This window comes from Podarcis tiliguerta, assembly GCF_965153285.1.
Source record: "Podarcis tiliguerta genome assembly, chromosome: 7".
NCBI classification, from domain to species: domain Eukaryota; kingdom Metazoa; phylum Chordata; class Lepidosauria; order Squamata; family Lacertidae; genus Podarcis; species Podarcis tiliguerta.
Window position 1 is genome coordinate 66,678,548 of NC_139540.1, and position 19,896 is coordinate 66,698,443.

Genomic DNA, 19,896 nt, shown 5'->3' on the forward strand with positions numbered 1-19,896 from the left:
TTAGAACTGAACTGATTTTCACAGAATCACTGAATTGTAGAGCTGGAAAGGATCACAAGGGTTATCTCATCCAACCCCCCTCAGTGATTTGATTTGGGGTAGGGGGTCAAATTATTAAGCTTGGTGGCTTTATTTTTATGGATTTTAAAATAAAAAAATGACACACACACGTCCAGGTTTTTGCTGGACGTTTTGCCGATTCAGCAGAAATCTGCCCAGATGCCATTCTACTGCCTGAATCACGGTAGTGTCCAGGAAAATCCAGACGTATGGCAGTCCTATTCTACATCCTCACGACAGCCATGTGAGCAAGGTTAGGCTGAGAGTTGGTGGCTGACTAATGCAGGAAGTCTGCAAAAAGTGAGTTCAAAATGTGACGCTGTAAATGCTCAAAGAATTTGTCGCCGTTGATCACCCTCAGCAAACTGCCTTTTGTGTTTTCCTGTAAAAGAGTGGAATGCAGCAATCAAGACTCTTATCTACCTTTCATGGTTGGCTCCACCCTGGCTCTGAACACTTGGATCTCTCCGTGTACTGATCCAAGTTTCTTTCTGCCTACTCACCTTAAAGATGTATCTGGGCTGCAGAGTGATCCCATGTAAACTCAGAGGCATTAGGAGCAAAGATTTTACCATGGCTCAGCGATAGATCCCTTCTCTTATACTCCTACAGTCAATCAGCCATGAGTGATTGGTTTATTCATCATTCATTTATTGCAAATTCATTATTCACAGCTCAATAGCTCTCAAAGAGTGTTCCCACAAGAGAAAAATGTGATAGAATACGAAAAACTACAAGCCCTAAAAAACCATCCTACAAACTCTGAAAACAGTTACTATTAACAAGAACAACAAAATCAACAAATTTTGGTCCCTCCGCTGCCACACAACACTTGGATTCAGCCTGGAGATTCATATCTCGTCTTATGTGGCAGCTAAGTTGTGGCTACAGGTGATGGCTTTATGGAAAGTGAGTCGTCTTGGGTCATTCTCTGCTTTTATGGCTTGGAGGTTACCTCCTCTGAATCTATGGTGTGGGTCAGACAGCTCCAGAGAGACAATGACCTGCAGTAGAGATGAGAAAACGGAAAGTCACACGCCTTTTGCGTTGCCAAAAATGCACACCAGATAATGGGTACAACATAGAAGCAGAAGCAAGCCAAAGTAAGGATGCCATGAGATGACCTTCTTGCAACTCAGGTGGAGTGAGATGCTCATCTCCAATCTCGTCCCAGAGGACAACACTGGGACCTGCACCCTAGTAGGCATTGGGTTGAAAGGCAAAATTAAGGAAGAGGATAGGAAATGCCACCTGAATCTTCCTGGGACCATGTTAGTTGAGAGCCTCTTGGGGCTAGAAAGAGGAACGTTGACTTTTCCAAATTAATAAATACATGTGAGAGATGTACCTTCAGATTGAGGAGTCTGGCCACCTTTGTCAGCAGTGAACAGGTCCTGCTGGCTGTCTGATTCCTGCCATTCATGTTTTCAATGGAAATATAACTTCTCGGTTCCTGTGAGAGGGAGAACCAGCTCAGAATCAGATTAAAAAAAACAAAACACACAATTTAAAAATCACATATTAAAAGGCAGCCTATGGAAATGCTGCCCGGCCACTGATTGATGTGACATGGGGGGTTTTCCCACCCACGAAATAAAGAAAATGGAAGTATTTGCAGCATTCAGAACAACTTTTTTTTTTTTTTTTTTAAGAGAAGAGGAGCAGAATGCTGGACGGCAGAGGAATTGTGATGGAGTCTCGTTTGGAGACAGAGTGATTGACAGGCAGTTGGAGTGCACCTGTCGGAATGCTGGTTTTGAGCCTAATTTAGGCCGGAGGATTGGAGAAAGGACCTTGTGGGTGCCAGAAAATGCCTCTGCAGGTACAGGTGAGCCCAAAGGTGCCACAATGACGCTCAGTGTTGGACTTCCACTTCAAAAGCAGCGAGGAAGGTAGCGGCAATACCTTTTCTCTGAAAGGCTTGATGCCTTTGAGGGCTGACTTGTTCTTGGGTTCCGTCAGAGGAAAAGGAAAGGCATATTGGCTGCTCAGCCAGTCACAGAGTGGGCGGCGGGCTGTTGCAGACCATTGCTCCAAATACCTTTTCCCCCTAGGAGCAACGCCTGGGGTTAGGCGGTCAGCCGTTGGGGAACTCCTAGGCTGGCAACAGAGGAAAGCTTGCCAACTCTTTATCCTCGCCAACTCTTTATCCTGCATCCTGTCCAACCTACACCAGGAATCAATAAAGTTGCGGCCAGTTTTTTAAAATCTCGGACCATTGTCCTATCCAGTAGGTTTGACTTCTTGCTCCCAGCGAGCAGGGGTTCACTGCGAGCGGGTCCACAATGGAAAGTCCCTGTCGATGAAGCAACGGGAAAGGGCAGAAGTAAAAAAAGAGAGAATTGATTGTCTCCCTTCTTTGAAAGAGGTGCCATGGAAGTCTCCTCAAAGGAGAAAGCGACTTCCTTCTTAACCCATTAGCCAGGTTCTCACTGGCCTCGGAACAATTCCCCACCAGTACGAATCGTTCGCTCACCTGAAGAATAAGAGCGAGTCCCATCCGTCCTCAGAACACTGGGTTGCTTGAAAAAACACGAGGATTTTCCGCTCTTCCAGGCCAGCAGGACTTTACACCAAGAACATCTTTCTCAAAAGGCCCTGGAAACTTGCAAACGCCTTGCTTTGAACTGCTCCACAAAGGAAAAGATGAGGCTCGAAGCATAATAATAATCAACTTTATAAGGCTAATCTTTTGATAATAATAATAATAATATGTTACCCACAACATAAAACCACCATATAAAATATAAAAACACACCATATAAAAACATATCATACATAATAAAACAAAACCAACCCATGATTGGAGAGAGAATGTCCTCTGTGGTGCTACATCTTCATGGATAGTGGCAGAATCACAAAAGAATCCTACTTACGTTTTAAAAGATACAGGGGCTTTCTGCATCTCTTCCCCTCCCTCTCTTACCAACACAACTGCCTAATGCTTTAACTCAGTGTTTTTCAACCTTTTTTGGGTAAAGGCACACTTGTTTCATGAAAAAAATCACGAGGCACACCACCATTAGAAAATGTTAAAAAATTTAACTCTGTGCCTATATTGACTATATATAAAGTAATTCTCTTGAATAGGAATCAAATAAACACAAAGAAAGTATTTTATAATTACTTTATTATGAAATAGTAAGTAAACAGAAATATGAAAAATTATAAAATACTTTATTCAGTGCGCAACCTGGGCCTGTTTGGCTGAACACAAAGCTGATATTCTGGCTGGAATTGAAGAAAGACACACACGTAGCTCTTCGTCAACAGCTCTCAGTCTCTCTCTGTATTTAATTTTTATAGCAATCATGCTTGAAAAGCTCATCTCACACAGATATGTAGTGGAAAATGGGAGCAATGTCAAAATAGCTTTGTTTGCCAGAAGGGGGAACTCCTTGGCAGTATCCAACCAAAAACTGTCCAAAGGTAGATCAGCAAGTCTTAGCTTGAAACCACGATTTTGTCTCAGTTCAGTTAGTTCCTCCTGCTCCTGTAAAGTCATGTCCTTTCCACCAAGTGATGCTGAGCTATAAGGGTCCCTAACCCAGTCAAGGCATTCAGTGGAGACTGAAGAGAAATAAAATGACAACTTCTCCGGTCCTCCTGGTGACTCGAGTTGCGATGTCTTCTTCTCTCCGCTGCTGCGCACACTGTGCTCGGGCGGGAAGGAAGTCGGAAGATAATGTCCTACTGTGATAGGTCCAGGCTGGTGTCTGGACCAATCACAGCCCGGACATCAGAAAAGTGGAGGGTGTCCCCTGAGGAGCGCCAATCAGCGCCCCTGCTGGCCGAGCGTGGGGTCAAAAACCCCACCCCTCCCCATACCCAGGACACAGTCCGGCGCCCGCCTAGTGAGCGAAAATTTGATTTATTTTTTAAAAAAATCTTTCAAATTTTTCATTTTTTCCCACGGCACACCAGGCAACATCTCGCAGCACACTAGTGTGCCGTGGAACAGTGGTTGAAAAACACTGCTTTAACTGACTGACAAAGTAACCCCCTAAGAAAATGGCTCACTAACTCAATAACTCTCTCACCTTATTCCCCTCTTGCCCAAGATGTCTGGCAAGTCACCCAGCAAGGGGACGTGTCACAATGGAGAACATGTCGCAGTGAGTTTAGCAACCTTCCTCAACAATGAGCTCTGGCAACTGGGTGGAATCTACACACATATTTAAAAAAACACAATGTTGTTAAAATGTTTTTTTTAAAAAAAAAAATGTGTGGGGTTTTTTTGGAGGGGGAATACATTGAATTTGCCATAGCTCACCATCGCCATCTACTTTCACATTTGTACACTGCACTTTACAGCACCTTTTATCTGAAGCTGGATAAGAGTCGGCCACGACTGGACCTAATGACCGGGGTCCCATTACCTTTACCTTTAAGCTTAGTCCAGGGTCTGAAGGAGGAGAAAGAAACCATTACGTATTTTGTGCATTTATCTTGTATTTATGCCACGAATCGCCCTGAGATCTTTGTATGAAGGGCAGTACTGTATACAAATTAAATAAAGAATAACTGTAATAAAATAATAATTGGTTTTAGTATTTCTGGACATGGCTTGGGTGGAGTAAATTTAGTAAAGTCAGAAAAGAGGAGTTGGTGGCTGGCTTAGGCCAAGAAGCTGCCCTATGTGAGGCCATACTGGAAAAAGAGGTCAGAAAAGCAAGGGGGCGAGGGTTACGATCAGTCAGAAATACAGCTGGTGGAGCTTTCGGGTCAGAAATGAATTGCACCTAGTACTTAAAACTGGGTGTGACTAAATTTGGCTGGGACAAAGATTTGGAGAAATTGTCCTGAAGTAAAATCCATTTAGGTGGAATCTACATACATCAAAAAAATGCTGTGAAAATGCTTTTTTAAAAAAGTTTTGAAAAATACATTGAATTTCACATAGTACCCAAGGTAAATATGAGTATTCCCTTATGTACAAAACATCCATTTAATAAACAATCCTGGTTATGGCACTGTGGTCTAAACCACAAGAGCCTAGGGTTTACCAATCAGAAGGTTGGCGGTTTGAATCCCCGTGACGGGGTGAGCTCCCGTTGCTCGGTCCCTGCTCCTGCCAACCTAGCAGCTCGAAAGCACGTCAAAGTGCAAGTAGATAAATAGGTAAAGGTAAACGGCGTTTCCGTATGCTGCTCTGGTTTGCCAGAAGCGGCTTAGTCATGCTGGCCACATGACCCGGAAGCTGTACGCCGGCTCCCTTGGCCAATAAAGCGAGATGAGCGCCGCAACCCCAGAGTCGGTCACGACTGGACCTAATGGTCAGGGGTCCCTTTACCTTTACCTCCAGGGTTGGTGTCAATCTCATACCTAAGCCTATGGTGCCAAGCCACTAGGAATTTTGAAAAGCAGGCCAAGGGAAGAAATGTCAATGGGAAACAGTCGCGTTGAGGAACTTAAGTTACAGTGGGACCGAACAACAGGAGCTCTCACTGTCGCAGGGATTCGAACCGCCGACCTTCGGATTGGCAAGCCCAAGAGGCTCAGTGGTTTAGACCACAGGGGATTTTCAATTTGCTAGTACGTTTTACACAGATTAAACTGCTGCAGACTAACTGTCTCCGGGGAGCACAGCAGCACAACACAACATACCTGCTGCCCTCACAGTTAAGACTGTTCAACTACCAGTAAGGGCAGAGTTGCCATATTTCAAAAAGTAAAAACCAGGAAACCACCAAAATTGTTGAAACCCCAAAATTGTGGAGTTTCCCCACCTCCACCCAACCCCCCCCCCCAAATAAAAAAGTGATCCAGATTCAGAAGTTCTATTCAGAAGTTCAATGGAACTTACAGCCTTTCCTGTGTTGTTGAAGCGAAATTTACAGATGGCCTGGAATACAGCCACGCTGAGAAATACTGGACAAAATGTCAGGAATTTTGAATATGCAGAAAATCAGTGCAAGTTCCTTAAGGCACTCCCTTAATTGAGGGTCAGTTTCAAATCAGCTAAATGGAGCTTGTGCATCTCACACCTTCCCATCAATGCCTAAATTTCTTACAAACTTAATTGTCTAAACAAAAGCTTGAGCATTGTAAGTAAAGCTCATGGAAACTGAGATTTGATGCAGTAAGAGAGCCAACAAGTGTTTGCAATACACCTTTTTCATTACAGCTGCCTCACTGCAATCAGCCCTCACACAACTCTTAAGAATTCAATTTATAGCTATTTTCTTCCAGTAAGAAGCAAACAATACTCTTCAAATAGACATCTGAGGTGTACAAACGAAAGCAAGGGAGAAGAGCTATTGTTTAGGGTTTTTTGTTGCTGTCAGGGAGGGTGGATAAAAATCAATGATTATTTTTTTTTTAAATCGATTTTTATTTTATTTAAATCAGATATTTTATTTTATTTAAATCAGATTTTTAAAATAAAATGCTTCTGGAGGAAAAATCTTTGTAAAGATAGTTTTCTATTTAAGTTACATTATAGTCCAAAGGCTATTCATCAGGAAATAAGGATTTGTTTTAAGTTTTTTATTCGTGCTAAAACTCAAGTCTAAGTTTTGTTTTTGTTTTATAAAAATTAGCAACACTAGTTAACAAACATGGATACATATGCTATTACGTTACTGTTTTAGTTAAATATATTGTTTAAATTGTTATTAAGGAAATGATTATTTTTCTCCTTCCAATAAAGTACAGCAGAAACGTTGTCCAAATATAAAGTTAACTTATTAAACCTCACAATAATTTCATAATTATCTGTCTATGTAATTCTAATAGTATAACCAAATAAGTAATTTTTGATATAACTGTAAAAACTACTCTGAAGATTTATTATTCCAAAAATGATACCTTCCTCTGCTTGTAAATATTAAGATTATACCAGCAAGACGGAGTCTCTGTAAAAAAAAGAAAAAAAATATTTAAATCAAGTCTTACTGACTACTGATTTAAATCAAATCCACACTGGTTGCCATTATTTATTAAATTTTTGTATCTTTATTTTTAAATGTGGAAATCAGTTTGGTTGCATACTTTTCTATGTGTTTTGTTTAGGACTACTTTTGTTATGTTTGCGATTGTGTAAATCTTTTCCTCTTACAAGCCGCCTTGAGCACGGTTTGAGCTCTGGAAAAGCGGCATACAAATGAAGCGAGGAGGATAAGAGGAAGGGTTGAACTAAGTTTTCACCAGGCATAAGATTCCCCCCCACCCCTCTTTTAAAAACCCAGTCCTGATTTCCCCTCAACGCCATCTGCTTTTCACAAGGAAGGCTGCAATTCTAACCCCATTTACCTGCGAGTCAGCTTCACTGAATGCAATAGGGATTACTTCTGAGTAGACACGCTTAGAAATGCAGTGTAAATTTAAAAAGGTTTAAATAATGACAATACAAATATAAGAAATGCGTAAACTAATAATGACTATGAAAGATTTACGGAAAAGCTGAAGGAAGTCCAGAAAAGAAAGATTTTGTGAAAATTTGGATGTGAAAATAATGTATGATTTGTTTTTGTTGTAAATTAATAAAAATTATTTTTTAAAAAAGAAAGAAATGCAGTGTAAATTACCACAACCCTTCCACGAAATTGCACCCCCACCCCTTCTGCCCATAGCTGTCAACGTTTCCCTTTTTTAAACAGAAATTCCCTTATTCCAAATAGGGTTCCTTGCAAGAAAAGGGAAAAGTTGACAGCTATGGTTCTGCCTGTTGCCTAAGTCCCAGCTCCTTGGGGCCCTAGGTGCCCGAGCACCCACAAAATTCCCCATAAAGGGCACCCACAAATTTTGGTGCCAGGGCCATGCACACTGCATGGCACCCACAGCCCTGGATCGCAGGGCTAAGCTGGCAGAAACCAAAGAGGGCATGCACCCATTATTCCCCCCACCCCGCCGCCTGATATATTCAAAGAAAATATTTAAACACACACAAAGTCTAGGGCCCAAACTAGGCCAGAACAATACTCACCCTGTCCCCTAGGGTTCACAGCCCACATTTTGCTTCCCTCTAACAATGAAAAGTCTCAAAACGGAACAAAAAAGCAGGACGCATTAGGCCTGCAAAGAGTCCTGGCTGCAGCAAGATGGCTGCCTAACTTTTTGGGAGAATTTGTTGCACAGGTTAGGAAACAACATGGCTCATTCCTGCAGCCTTCATTGTGGTTGGCTATAAGCAGCCCTAGGCTGCTTTGTCAGTGCAACTTGGACTACACTGGCAGGAAGCCAAAAGAGGGGAATCAAAACTGCCTGCTAAGAGAGACCTGCCCCTCCTTTAGCAAAATGCTAAATTATCCCGGCGGCCATTTTAAGTGATATTTCATTTTCTAAACTTTTAATGGATTCTTTAATACCCCCCAACCTTTCTCCGGTGAAAACAGGGACGTCCCATTCCATAACGATGATTTTACTGTTTCTACGCCACAAGGGCTGCCCTAGCTACTTTGGGCAACTTGCAACATGTAAAGAAAACATCATAAAACATTAAACATTTTTTAAAAAACCCTTCCTTATACAGGATTGCCTACAGATGGATGGGGGTCAGATAACTCCATACCCTCCAACCTGTCTCCATGAAAATAGGGAAGCCCCATTCCATAACTATAATTTGACTATTTATACACCACACATCTTACTGGGTTGCCCCAGCCACTTTTGACAACTTCCAACATATATAAAAACATAATAAAACGTTAAAACAAAACTTCCCAATACAGGATTGACTTCAGAGGGCTTGGGGTTGGATAACTCCATACCCTCCAACGTTTCTCCAAGGAAAACAGGGACATCCTAAGGAAAAGTGGGACATTACAAGATCAAATAAGAAACCAGGAAGGCGCTTCTCCTCACTGTGCCAACTCAGGGAATCTAGGCAGATTTCCATCTTTTTCTCTTTGCACAACGTTGATGTTCTTTTTTTGTTTTTAGAGCAGAATATAACTGGGGTTGCCATATTTCAAAAAGTCAAATTCCAGCAACAACAGAAAAGTTGTTGAGCTGCTGGTGGTGGGGTGAGGCAAAGTTGTTTAGCTTTTTAAAGTTTTGTCCAAAGTGTTTTTTGGGTTTTCTTTTTGCAAAATCGGAAAGAAATTGGATGGGAAAATGACACTGCCAAAAATGGGCTGCCATACGTCCAGATTTTGCCCATTTCTGACCAGACGCTGCTTGCGGCTGCAGTATTCACAATATGCTCAGGGAATTCTCAACGTATCCCAATCATAACTCCATTTAGGATATTTCACCATTCTTACGCAGAGTTTCTTTTCTTTCAGCAAAGTAAGCGGCTCACGTCTATGCCAAACAAAGCTTGAGTAATAAAGAAAACGGTCGTACCACAACATACTGTCTCAGAGAAAGTTGAACAACATCATGAGGCAAGAACGAGGCAAGAATCAAGAATGACAGTTGGTCTCTCTAACTGAATTTAACTGCACAGCTGCAGCAGTTACTCCATTCATTCCAATGGGGCCGGCCTGCAACTCCAGCACAAAGTCCCATTGGAATGAATGGAGGACATACGCTAAGGTTACCAGACTTCACATGTATGTAGTGAACAATAAGTGTCTCCGGATTCATTGAAAAAAATCTGGTAACCTTAACGTACATGCAAGTGAGCCGTTCCATAGATCACCTCTAGAGCAGAGCTCACAACTCAAGCTTTGAGGAGAATGCATGGTTAAAACCTTGCTGCAACTCATACATTAAGAAGTACAAGAAGTACAAAGTCTGGATACTTTACATAGCCCTTAATAAATATACACATTCGTCTTGCGAGATACCACTGTATACTGTACCATATTTACTCGAGTCTAATACGCCATCAAATCTAATTTACACCCTAATTTTTGCAACGTGATTTGGCCAAAAAAAGAGAGAGATGTGCATTAGACTCTAGTAAATACAGGTACATTACCTTTATAGCTTTATAGCTTAAAATTTGGGAAATGAAAAAGCAATGGGGGGGGGGGTGCCGTGACAAGAACTACTCTGCAAATTCGGATAGTTCATTTGCACTCAGAACACATTATTAATCGAACTAATAAACAGAAATGAGTCAGCGTCTGAAAACACAGTAAGATGTTTATTAGAGTGAAAATACATAGAGCGAGAAAAAGCGATGCAGCCCTTTTTATAATGCGGTGAGTCAAGGTCAGTTTGTTTAAGGCCGTAAATCAGAGTACTTTTTGAATGGAAAGATATGTTTTGACTAATCTAGGAGGATGTTTTAAGAGAAGAGCCAGAAATAGAAATGTGCAGGTCAAGAGCAAAGCCAAAAAGGATCATGTTTCCTAGGGTAGGTATTAAATGGCTGGCTGAGACTGACTCCCAGCTATATCTAAAGGGCCAGAGGATGACTGGTTTTAATTTCTCCAGTTAGTATTGAGAAATAATTACCCCAGTTAGTAATGCAAAATGCACAGGAGTTTCGGTATCTTAAGGCTGCAGCTTTAAGCACAGTAAAAAGGAAGTGAATAGTTTTGAATGTAGTGAGATTTGCTTCTGAGTAAATATGCCCAGGCGTTTGCTCTGCATGACTCACGTAAAAGACGAATGTGTACAAATTCTTCCATTTTGGAGAGCCTAAGTTACACTTTCTAAGGGCAAATCCACTCCATATAGTTAAAGCACTTTTGGTGCCGATTTAAAGAGAATTATGGGAGCCACAGTCTAGCAACCTTTGGAAAGCACTAGATTCTGTATGTGTCTCTATAGAATTATAAGGTAAAGGTAAAGGGACCCCTGGCCATTAGGTCCAGTCGTGGCCGACTCTGGGGTTGCAGCGCTCATCTCGCTTTATTCGCCAAGGGAGCCGGCGTACAGCTTCCGGGTCATGTGGCCAGCATGACTAAGCTGCTTCTGGCGAACCAGAGCAGCGCACGGAAATGCCATTTACCTTCCCTCCGGAGTGGTACCTATTTATCTACTTGCACTTTGACATGCTTTTGGACTGGTAGGTGGGCAGGAGCAGGGACCGAGCAACAGGAGCTCACCCCGTCGTGGGGATTCGAACCGCCGACCCTATAGGGAATCCCATTCTAAGACCTAAATGAAGTATTTCCAGATCCCAGAAGCTAAACTTTAGCCACAATCCAGTATGCATCCATGCACACCAAAGAAGTTTTCTTTTGGGCAGGTTTGCGTTACCATAAAACCCCCTGAAAGCAACGCTGCACACAAGTTTCTGAAGGCGATACTTGCTAGGAAAACATTTGATGCCCTCATATTCCTGTTACCAGTTGAGATCACAGTATCGCTTAAAAAAATCCACACCAGCAGCTGAGTAAAGATCTCATTACTAAATAGTAGAGGAAGGTTGGTTTGACATTTAAGGGTAATGATGACCGGATGCACTTTAGAGCTGACTGAACAAGATAGATGTATTTTTACGTAAAAGGAGAAGAGGAAGACTTCTAATCCATCTTCAGATATCATAAGCTGAGAAATTTTTAAAAAAAGAAAACTGAAGTGAAGCTCTGCAGGTGAGGGATACGATCAAAGTGCAATTCCATTAGGTGGGGTAAGATAAAGGGTCCTTGTTCTGTTACCAGGGAGGGGGACGCCATTTTGTGGTTCGCCTCAGGTGCTAAAATGTCTTGGGCTGGCCATTGTCTTTCTATTCAATGTTACCAGGTGTCTGTAGTGTAGAGGAGAGGACATAACTGGGACTTGGGTTTTTTTCTAGAAAAAAAGATCAACAATTTCAGTGTTTTCCTAAAAAGCTCAGCAACTGGTCCTAGTTTTGAAATATGACAACCCCATGCAAGACACAATGTCAAGTTCCAGCCTGAGAATCACATTCCTCTTCTTTAATCTCACTTACTTTGTTCTGTTGAAATTATTCACACTGTTAAGAAGGATTCACATGTAACAAATGTGAGTCGTGGGTTAAACCACAGAGCCTGGGACTTGCCGATCAGAAGGTTAGCGGTTCGAATCCCCGCGACAGGGTGAGCTCCCGTTGCTCGGTCCCTGCTCCTGCCAACCTAGCAGTTTGAAAGCACGTCAAAGTGCAAGTAGATGAATAGGTACTGCTCCGGCGGGAAGGTAAACGCCGTTTCCATGTGCTGCTCTGGTTCGCCAGAAGCGGCTTAGTCATGCTGGCCACATGACCCGGAAGCTGTATGCCAGCTCCCTCGGCCAATAAAGCGAGATGAGCGCCGCAACCCCAGAGTTGGTCACGACTGGACCCAATGGTCAGAGGTCCCTTTACCTTTATATGCAAAGATGAGGATCAGCCCACATTCTAGAGAACTTCCTGCACAAGGGACATTTGAAATTTTTTCCTAGTGCTGAAAGAAAACCAACCTTAGGAAAGAGACTGGAGAACTACAGAAAAAAGCTTAAAACAAAACAAAAACACTGAGCTTTGTGATGATGCTACAGTCTTAATCAAGTTTCCTGACATGCATGCTGCCTGTTTCCACAAGAGACTCTTGAAGCATATCAGCTGACAGTGGAGAATTAATTGAAATTATAAAAAATAGTTAAGAGGCGGAGGAAGATAATGGTCTGACCGTGATTAAAGCCTGTGAAGAGCATAATTATTCATTGAATTATGGGAATGAAGAGTTTTGAAGACTATTTCTTGGAATGAGACATAGCCATCAAGAGGAGAAAAAAAATCCTCACAAAGGAATTAATGACTGATTTAATGCACTAACTACAAATTACCTCTAATGACCCTTCCATTTGAGTGAGAGTTAGCGCAGGAAAGGCAAAGTGGCGTTGGTGCCATCATCATGGTCTTGAGTTAGAGGGTTAGAGCATTTTCCACACAAACACACGCAGGTGCGCTGAGGTTATAACTTCATATTGTTAATTTTTTTGGGGGGGGTGATGCATTCACATAGTGCATCCCTTAGCAAAAATAGGCAAAACAGAATAGCATAGGATACTGACCATTTCATAGAATCATAGAATCATAGAGTTGGAAGAGACCACAAGGGCCATCGAGTCCAACCCCCTGCCAAGCAGGAAACACCATCAGAGCACTCCTGACACATGGTTGTCAAGCCTCTGCTTAAAGACCTCCAAAGAAGGAGACTCCACCACACTCCTTGGCAGCAAATTCCACTGTCGAACAGCTCTTACTGTCAGGAAGTTCTTCCTAATGTTTAGGTGGAATCTTCTTTCTTGTAGTTTGGATCCATTGCTCCGTGTCCGCTTCTCTGGAGCAGCAGAAAACAACCTTTCTCCCTCCTCTATGTGACATCCTTTTATATATTTGAACATGGCTATCATATCACCCCTTAACCTCCTCTTCTCCAGGCTAAACATGCCCAGCTCCTTTAGCTGTTCCTCATAAGGCATCGTTTCCAGGCCTTTGACCATTTTGGTTGCCCTCCTCTGGACACGTTCCAGTTTGTCAGTGTCCTTCTTGAACTGTGGTGCCCAGAACTGGACACAGTACTCCAGGTACTTTCTTTTACTTGTATTCAGCACCCATAGTTTATGCCAGATTGGCGCATCATAGCACATAGCCTCCAACATTTCTCTGATGAAAGTAGGCATGTGCTCTTCCATGATAATGATAATGATAATAATAATAATAATACCCCATCCATCTGACTAGGTTGCCCCAGCCATTCTGGACAGCTTCCAGCTTATATAAAAACATAATACAGTGGTACATTGGTTTTCAAACGTCTTGGTTCTCAAACAACTTGGAACCCAAACACTGCAAACCCAGAAGTGTTCCGGTTTGTGAACTTTTTTTGGAAGCCGAAGGTGCTCCATTTTGCATGCCACGCTTCTGTTTTGAGTGTCACACTTCTGTTTTGAATGTTTTGCTGAGGTCTGTCTGTTTTTTTCTATTTATTTTGTGTTTTTGTTTTTGCGGCTCTTTTATTTTGTTTTCGTGACTGTGTGGAACTCAAGCTACTGATTGATTGATTAATAGTGTGACTGCAGTACATTGAATGAATAAACTTTATTACAGTTACAGACCAGCATAAGAAAAACATATGAATAAAATAGCAGTTAGGATTTAAACAGGTAATTGTTAATGCAAATAAGAACAAATATGTGTGTGTGTGTGTGTGTGTGTGTGTGTGTGTATTCCCAAAAGGGAAGGGAAAAAGAAAATATATAACTTTCCGCATCTTGATTTGCAAATGCTAGCCCTTCCCTTAAAAAATCCTGAGAGGAAGTAGCTATAGTCTTCCTGTTGAACCTTTAAATGTCTCATCATGACAGACACCGGTATAGATTTTTGTTTCTGACCTGACCTGCTGTCTTTTCAATAGAACTTTAGAATAATTCACTGTGTTGCTGTACCCAGAACTACCCAGAAAGGAAATAATAATTGGATTATTAGTCATCGTGCTTGACCATGGCAATTTACCCTTCCAACCTATTAATTTCCTAACAGGCTTGGCAGGAAGCTAAATATATAACCAGAGTTTTCAGTGCTTCAGCTGGCTTATCTAACTCACTTCAGAATGTGCTCAGCATGCCTGTTGGATTTGTAAAAATGCTACCAGCAGTTTGCCACTCAAGCCCAAAATAACTCCTGAACAAAACATCATTAATAGTTTAGGAAAAAAATAAACTAAAATTCACTAGAGTTACGAAATCAATAGCCTCGTCTTGGCATCAGATGAAAGATTTAGAACAGGTGGCTTTTAAAAAAACAGTAACGAGAACCCAGCAAAAGCAGTTGAATGTTATTACATAGAGTATTCAGGGTTGCCATACGTTCAGAATTTCCTGAATATATCCAGAATACTGTAGCTAAAGCATCCATGACAGACGGCCATCCAACCTCTGTTTAAAAACCTCCAAGGAAGGAGAGTCCACAACCTCCTGAGGGAGACCGTTCCACTGTCTTTTTTTAAAAAAAGTAATATTTATTAGATGTTTTATAGTTACAAAAAGAAAAAAAGTAAAAAAAACAATACAAAAATTCAACAAACAATACATCAAAAATAAAAAAGAAACAATACAACAAAACAACAAGAAAAAACAAAAACATTTAAAAACACATCCAAATTTCATATCTTTATCTTTCATTTGCTTGTTTCCTCGACTTCCTCGCACCTCCCTTTTTTGTATTCTAATTCAAATTAACTGGTTCAGCAAATCCTTTCCCTCTTTCTCAATTTTTTGATCTATAATTTATCTTAACACAGTCTTACTTTAAACTCTCCACTTTAGCCCATTTACAATCAGTTTTTGCATAATCCTTAATAACGTTTCTGCTAAAACCATATAACTTCAATCCAGTATTCTTCTAACATTCGTTAATTTTACAATATTTCTGTAAATATAATTTAAATTTTTTCCAATCTTCTTCCATCGACTCTTCTCCCTGGTCTCGGATTCTGCCGGTCATTTCCGCCATTTCCATGTAGTCCATCAGCTTCATCTGCCGAGATCGTTCCACTGTCAAACAACCAGTTCTTACTGTCAGAAAGTTGTTCTTATTTAGCCAGAATCTCCTTTCTTGTAACTTAAAGCCATTGGTTTGAGTCCTACCCTCCAGACCAGGAGAAAACAAGCATGTTTCATCTTCTATTTGACAGCCCTTGAGATATTTGAAGATGGCTATCATACCTCCTTTCAGTCTCCTCTTTACCAAGAAGTTTCTCTCTCTCTCTTTTTAGAGGAGGCATATAATAGTATTATTTCAGCCCTTCCTTTCCGTGGCAGAAGAAAAGTTCACAGAAAAACTCGAAAGAAACCATTTTCTCGTTCTAACCTCACCAAGTGGAAGGTGCCATCCCAGACCATTATGACCTAACACTCCACGGGAGAAAGAATGGCTTTGCGGCTTAATGTGCTAGAACGGGTATCAAGAACAGCCACATTTATTCTCTTAAAAGCTCTCGCTCTCTCTAATCCAAGAGAAGCCAGAATAAACCCAGGAGGACCTCAGAACGTAAATGCAGTTTCAAAGATGTCATTTGTTGTAGCTAACTAGTTGCAATTTGTGAAAAAGGTGTGCTATCTCTCTCTGGAGAAAGAGCACGTAGAGAGGGTAAAACTATTATGTAGTTTGAAGAGGGGGGGAAACAGTTATATATAAAGTTACGGAATAGGTTTCACTCCCCCCCCCCTTTGAAAACTGCTCTGCAGAAGAGCAGTCATCAAAATCTGTCGCCTGAACTGGAGTCCAGACATGTTCCAATCACACTTCTCTTTTTTAAAGTTTTCATTTATGCTTTTTGAATTTATACATTTCATTAATTTTACAATCATTTTAACATTTCAGAGTGTGACTTCCTCCTCCTCTTTCTGCAAATCCTTAAATTTATTTTTAAATATCTTCTGCATATCCAAATTCATTTAATTTGCTCATTTAATACTCTCTCTCTCTCCCTTTCTCTCTTATGAAACTGCAAGTTGTTACTAATCCTGCCAATATTTTTATCTGGTTGCAATTTATCTGTAAATATTCAATAAACCAGGGACACGGATGGCGCTGTGGGTAAAAGCCTCAGCGCCTAGGGCTTGCCGATCGAAAGGTCGGTGGTTCGAATCCCCGCGGAGGGGTGCACTCCCATTGTTCGGTGCCAGCGCCTGCCAACCTAGCAGTTCGAAAGCACTCCCGGGTGCAAGTAGATAAATAGGGACCGCTTACTAGCGGGAAGGTAAACGGCATTTCCATGTGCGGCTCTGGCTCGCCAGAGCAGTGATGTCACGCTGGCCACGTGACCCGGAAGTGTCTCCGGACAGCGCTGGCCCCCGGCCTCTTGAGTGAGATGGGCGCACAACCCTAGAATCTGTCAAGACTGGCCCGTACGGGCAGGGGTACCTTTATCTTTACCTTTATTCAATAAACCATTTCCATTCTTTTATAAAAAGTTTGTTATCTCGATTTCTTATTTTTCCGGTGAGTTTTGCAATTTCTGCATATTCCCTAAGTATTTGTATCCAATCTTCCCTTGCTGTGACTTCTGCTTCTTTCCATTTTGGGGCAAGTAACATTTTTGCCACTGTAGTAGCGTACATAAATAAGTTTATATACAGTTTAGGTAGTTCTGTCCTTATAATTCCCAAAAGGAAAGATTCTGTCTGGTTTTTTTAAAAACAAACGTTATTTTAAACATATCTTTTCAATTCATTATATATCATTTTCCAGTAAGCTTTAACCTTACTACAAGACCACCACCTAAGAAATCAAGATAACAAACTTTTTTTAAAGAATGGAAATGGTTTATTGAATATTTACAAATAAACAGTAAACAAATAAGAGCATCGGCAGAATTATTGTAATAACCTGCAGTTTTATAAGAGTATATATTTAAAGTAGATGAATAAATGAGTAAATTAAGTTAATTTGGAATATGCAGAAAATATATATTAAAAAAATTAAGAAACTGCAGAAAGAGGAGGAAGGAAGTCGAGTTTCAGAATGTTAAAATGGTTGTAAAATTATTGAAATGTATAAAATTGAAAATCATAGAAAAGGTTGGTTGCTGTAGAACAGAGCTTTCCAAATTGTGTGTTGTGACGCATCAGCATGCCAGCTGCAATAGGTAGCCTTGCCACCCAAAAGCCCCTGCGTTCCTTAACCTCCAATTTGCTAGTAAACCTGAATCACTGTGTCGCAAAATGACGCATGTCTACAATGTGTGTCACCCACACCAGAAGTCTGGAAAGCTCCATTGTAGAACCAGGCCATATACTGGAAATGTGGAGATCTGATCAGAAATTCCTAACAGCCACACCGAAAATCAATCAATATTTTAAAATTAACAGTAATGGTATCACAAAGGAGTATAATGAGATGTCTTTTAATGATACGTCCGAAATAAAGATTGGCAAGATTTTGCTGTTTTCCGGTAGCCGTGTTGTGTTTGTGGGGTGGGGTGTACATTTCTGAAAATGTACCCGGTGCTGAAAAATAGAAGGGCTAAGTGTGAGAGCACCGTGACCCATTTGTACCAAAGCTGAACGAGAAAGTACATTTCGGCTCTTCCAAAATAGCTTACAAATAGCTTACATTATTGTTTTCATGTAGCAAAAGGCTATAATACATTAGGAACGAAGCTGGTCAGCATGTTTTTCACTGTGTGTGTGTGTGTGTGCATGTGTGAAGAGAGAACATGCTGTACAGACTGGGAAAAAGTTATGAAGTGGTTGTTTCACCAACTTTTGTTACGGGATTTTAACTGGGCAAAGTCAAAGGCATTTTGGCAACTGAGGCATGAAATCCACACGACGGGCTCTCCTCATAGTAAAAAAATATATTAATTTATTAAGTAATTGACGGCTTGCTGCCCTTTAATGTGCTGCCAAGCTTGCTGCTTTGAGGCAGATGCAAGTCAAATCCTGAATGTTAGGTCTGCATTTGTTGGAGTGGAAAATGGAATCACCTTCTGCATTAAGAACATTAACTAATGATATAAAGAGCAGCTTTGAAGTGTCTCATATGAATGTATGAGTGCATATCATAGACAAAGGAAGACTACCCGGCCTGAAAGATTTTGTCAGAATTGCAAATGTATTTCCTCCATTTGTGCTCAAGTAGAATAATTACATATCAGAGATAAAAGTTCAGATGATTGTTATAAAGCTGAAAAACAGCACCCAGCAGTTCAATTGCCCTTAACATCGTACTAAAACCCCCACAAAATGACAAAAAGTTCCATCCAAAACGCCGTTCAAGAACTGCTAATTTCCAAGTGGCAATTTTACATAACACTGCTGCGGCTTGACATATAAAAACCCCCAGTTGCTACGCTGTAATCTCTTCTAATTTGCCTGCTGTTAGGTTAGCAAATGTATACCATTATATTTGTATGCACAACTCACTGCTAAATTTGATGGTGTTGGCTGGGACAGAGTTCTTCAACCTTAGGTCTCCTACCACCGTTGGACGACGACTGCAGTTATCTCTGATTGTTGGCTTTGGATGATGGGAGGCGGTAGCCCTACAACATTTGGGGACCCAAGGCCAAAGAACACGGGGCATACTTTTAGGTGAAACGTTTTGACTGCGGTTCTTCCAGCAACACAGATTCAACGCCATGAGGATCAAGAGTCGGCACAATTTCCTGTGATTCAGATCCGATTTAATATCCGTTTTAATGACAACAAACATTGAGCTCAAAGCAACTCGCAATAATCACAGTAGCATGAGATAACAACAAGCATTGCAATCACTATGATATCAAACACAGGAGCGTATAAATAAAGTGAACGACAACAGATCCATTTTTTAAAAATGATACAATTCCATAAAGTCATGAGCGCCAGCTGCGTGCCAGATGAGATCCTCTCCCTGGGAATGGGCTTCTCTTCGCTCAGTGCAGCAGGTAGAATTGTCCCAGTCAGTGAGATGTTTTATAATTTATAATTTTGACTTCTTTTTCAGCCTGTATGGGTCCACAGGTGTGCCTTCAGGTGGCAGCCGGCATAGGTGAGTGGGTGGGTATAAAAACACAAGAATACAGACCATAATAACAGAACGAAAACAATAATACATTGGCTGATGTGAGGCCTCTCAAACATTTTACCTTCCAACACTCATGACCAAAATTGTGGAAACCTTTTGGGGAAAGTGTATTTCTGAGGTTTGATTGCTCATAATACCATTTTTTGGGGGAGTAATACCATAAACACGGGACACGGGTGGCGCTGTGGGTAAAACCTCAGTGCCTAGGACTTGCCGATCGCATGGTCGGCGGTTCGAATCCCCGCGGCGGGGTGCGCTCCCGTTGCTCGGTCCCAGCGCCTGCCAACCTAGCAGTTCGAAAGCACCCCCGGGTGCAAGTAGATAAATAGGGACCGCTCCGGCGGGAAGGTAAACGGCGTTCCGTGTGCTGCGCTGGCTCACCAGATGCAACTTGTCACGCTGACCACGTGACCCGGAAGTGTCTTCGGACAGCGCTGGCCCCCGGCCTCTTAAGTGAGATGGGCGCACAACCCTAGAGT

At 41.4% G+C, this 19,896-nt stretch overlaps 1 protein-coding gene across 5 annotated transcripts; it reads right to left on the minus strand.

Annotated features, from left to right (window-relative positions):
* Positions 1-690: 690 nt before the first annotated feature.
* On the minus strand, positions 691-9,529 carry LOC310681629 (uncharacterized protein). 5 transcript variants are annotated; one of them, XM_083449712.1, is made up of 9 exons: positions 9,341-9,529; positions 7,988-8,467; positions 6,871-6,917; positions 4,334-4,465; positions 4,101-4,225; positions 2,537-2,687; positions 1,966-2,356; positions 1,409-1,513; positions 691-1,064 (listed from the first exon to the last, which is right to left on the minus strand). In XM_083449712.1, the coding sequence occupies exons 7-9, from the start codon at positions 2,215-2,217 to the stop codon at positions 924-926; spliced, it is 498 nt and encodes a 165-aa protein (XP_083305838.1). In that variant the 5' UTR covers positions 2,218-2,356; positions 2,537-2,687; positions 4,101-4,225; positions 4,334-4,465; positions 6,871-6,917; positions 7,988-8,467; positions 9,341-9,529; the 3' UTR covers positions 691-923. The 5 variants fall into 5 exon arrangements, with proteins under 5 accessions (XP_083305838.1, XP_083305837.1, XP_083305840.1 ...); XM_083449711.1 differs by lacking the exons at positions 6,871-6,917; positions 7,988-8,467; positions 9,341-9,529 and adding an exon at positions 5,751-6,800 and having other exon boundaries at positions 4,334-5,055; XM_083449714.1 differs by lacking the exons at positions 6,871-6,917; positions 7,988-8,467; positions 9,341-9,529 and adding an exon at positions 5,867-6,682.
* Positions 9,530-19,896: the final 10,367 nt, after the last annotated feature.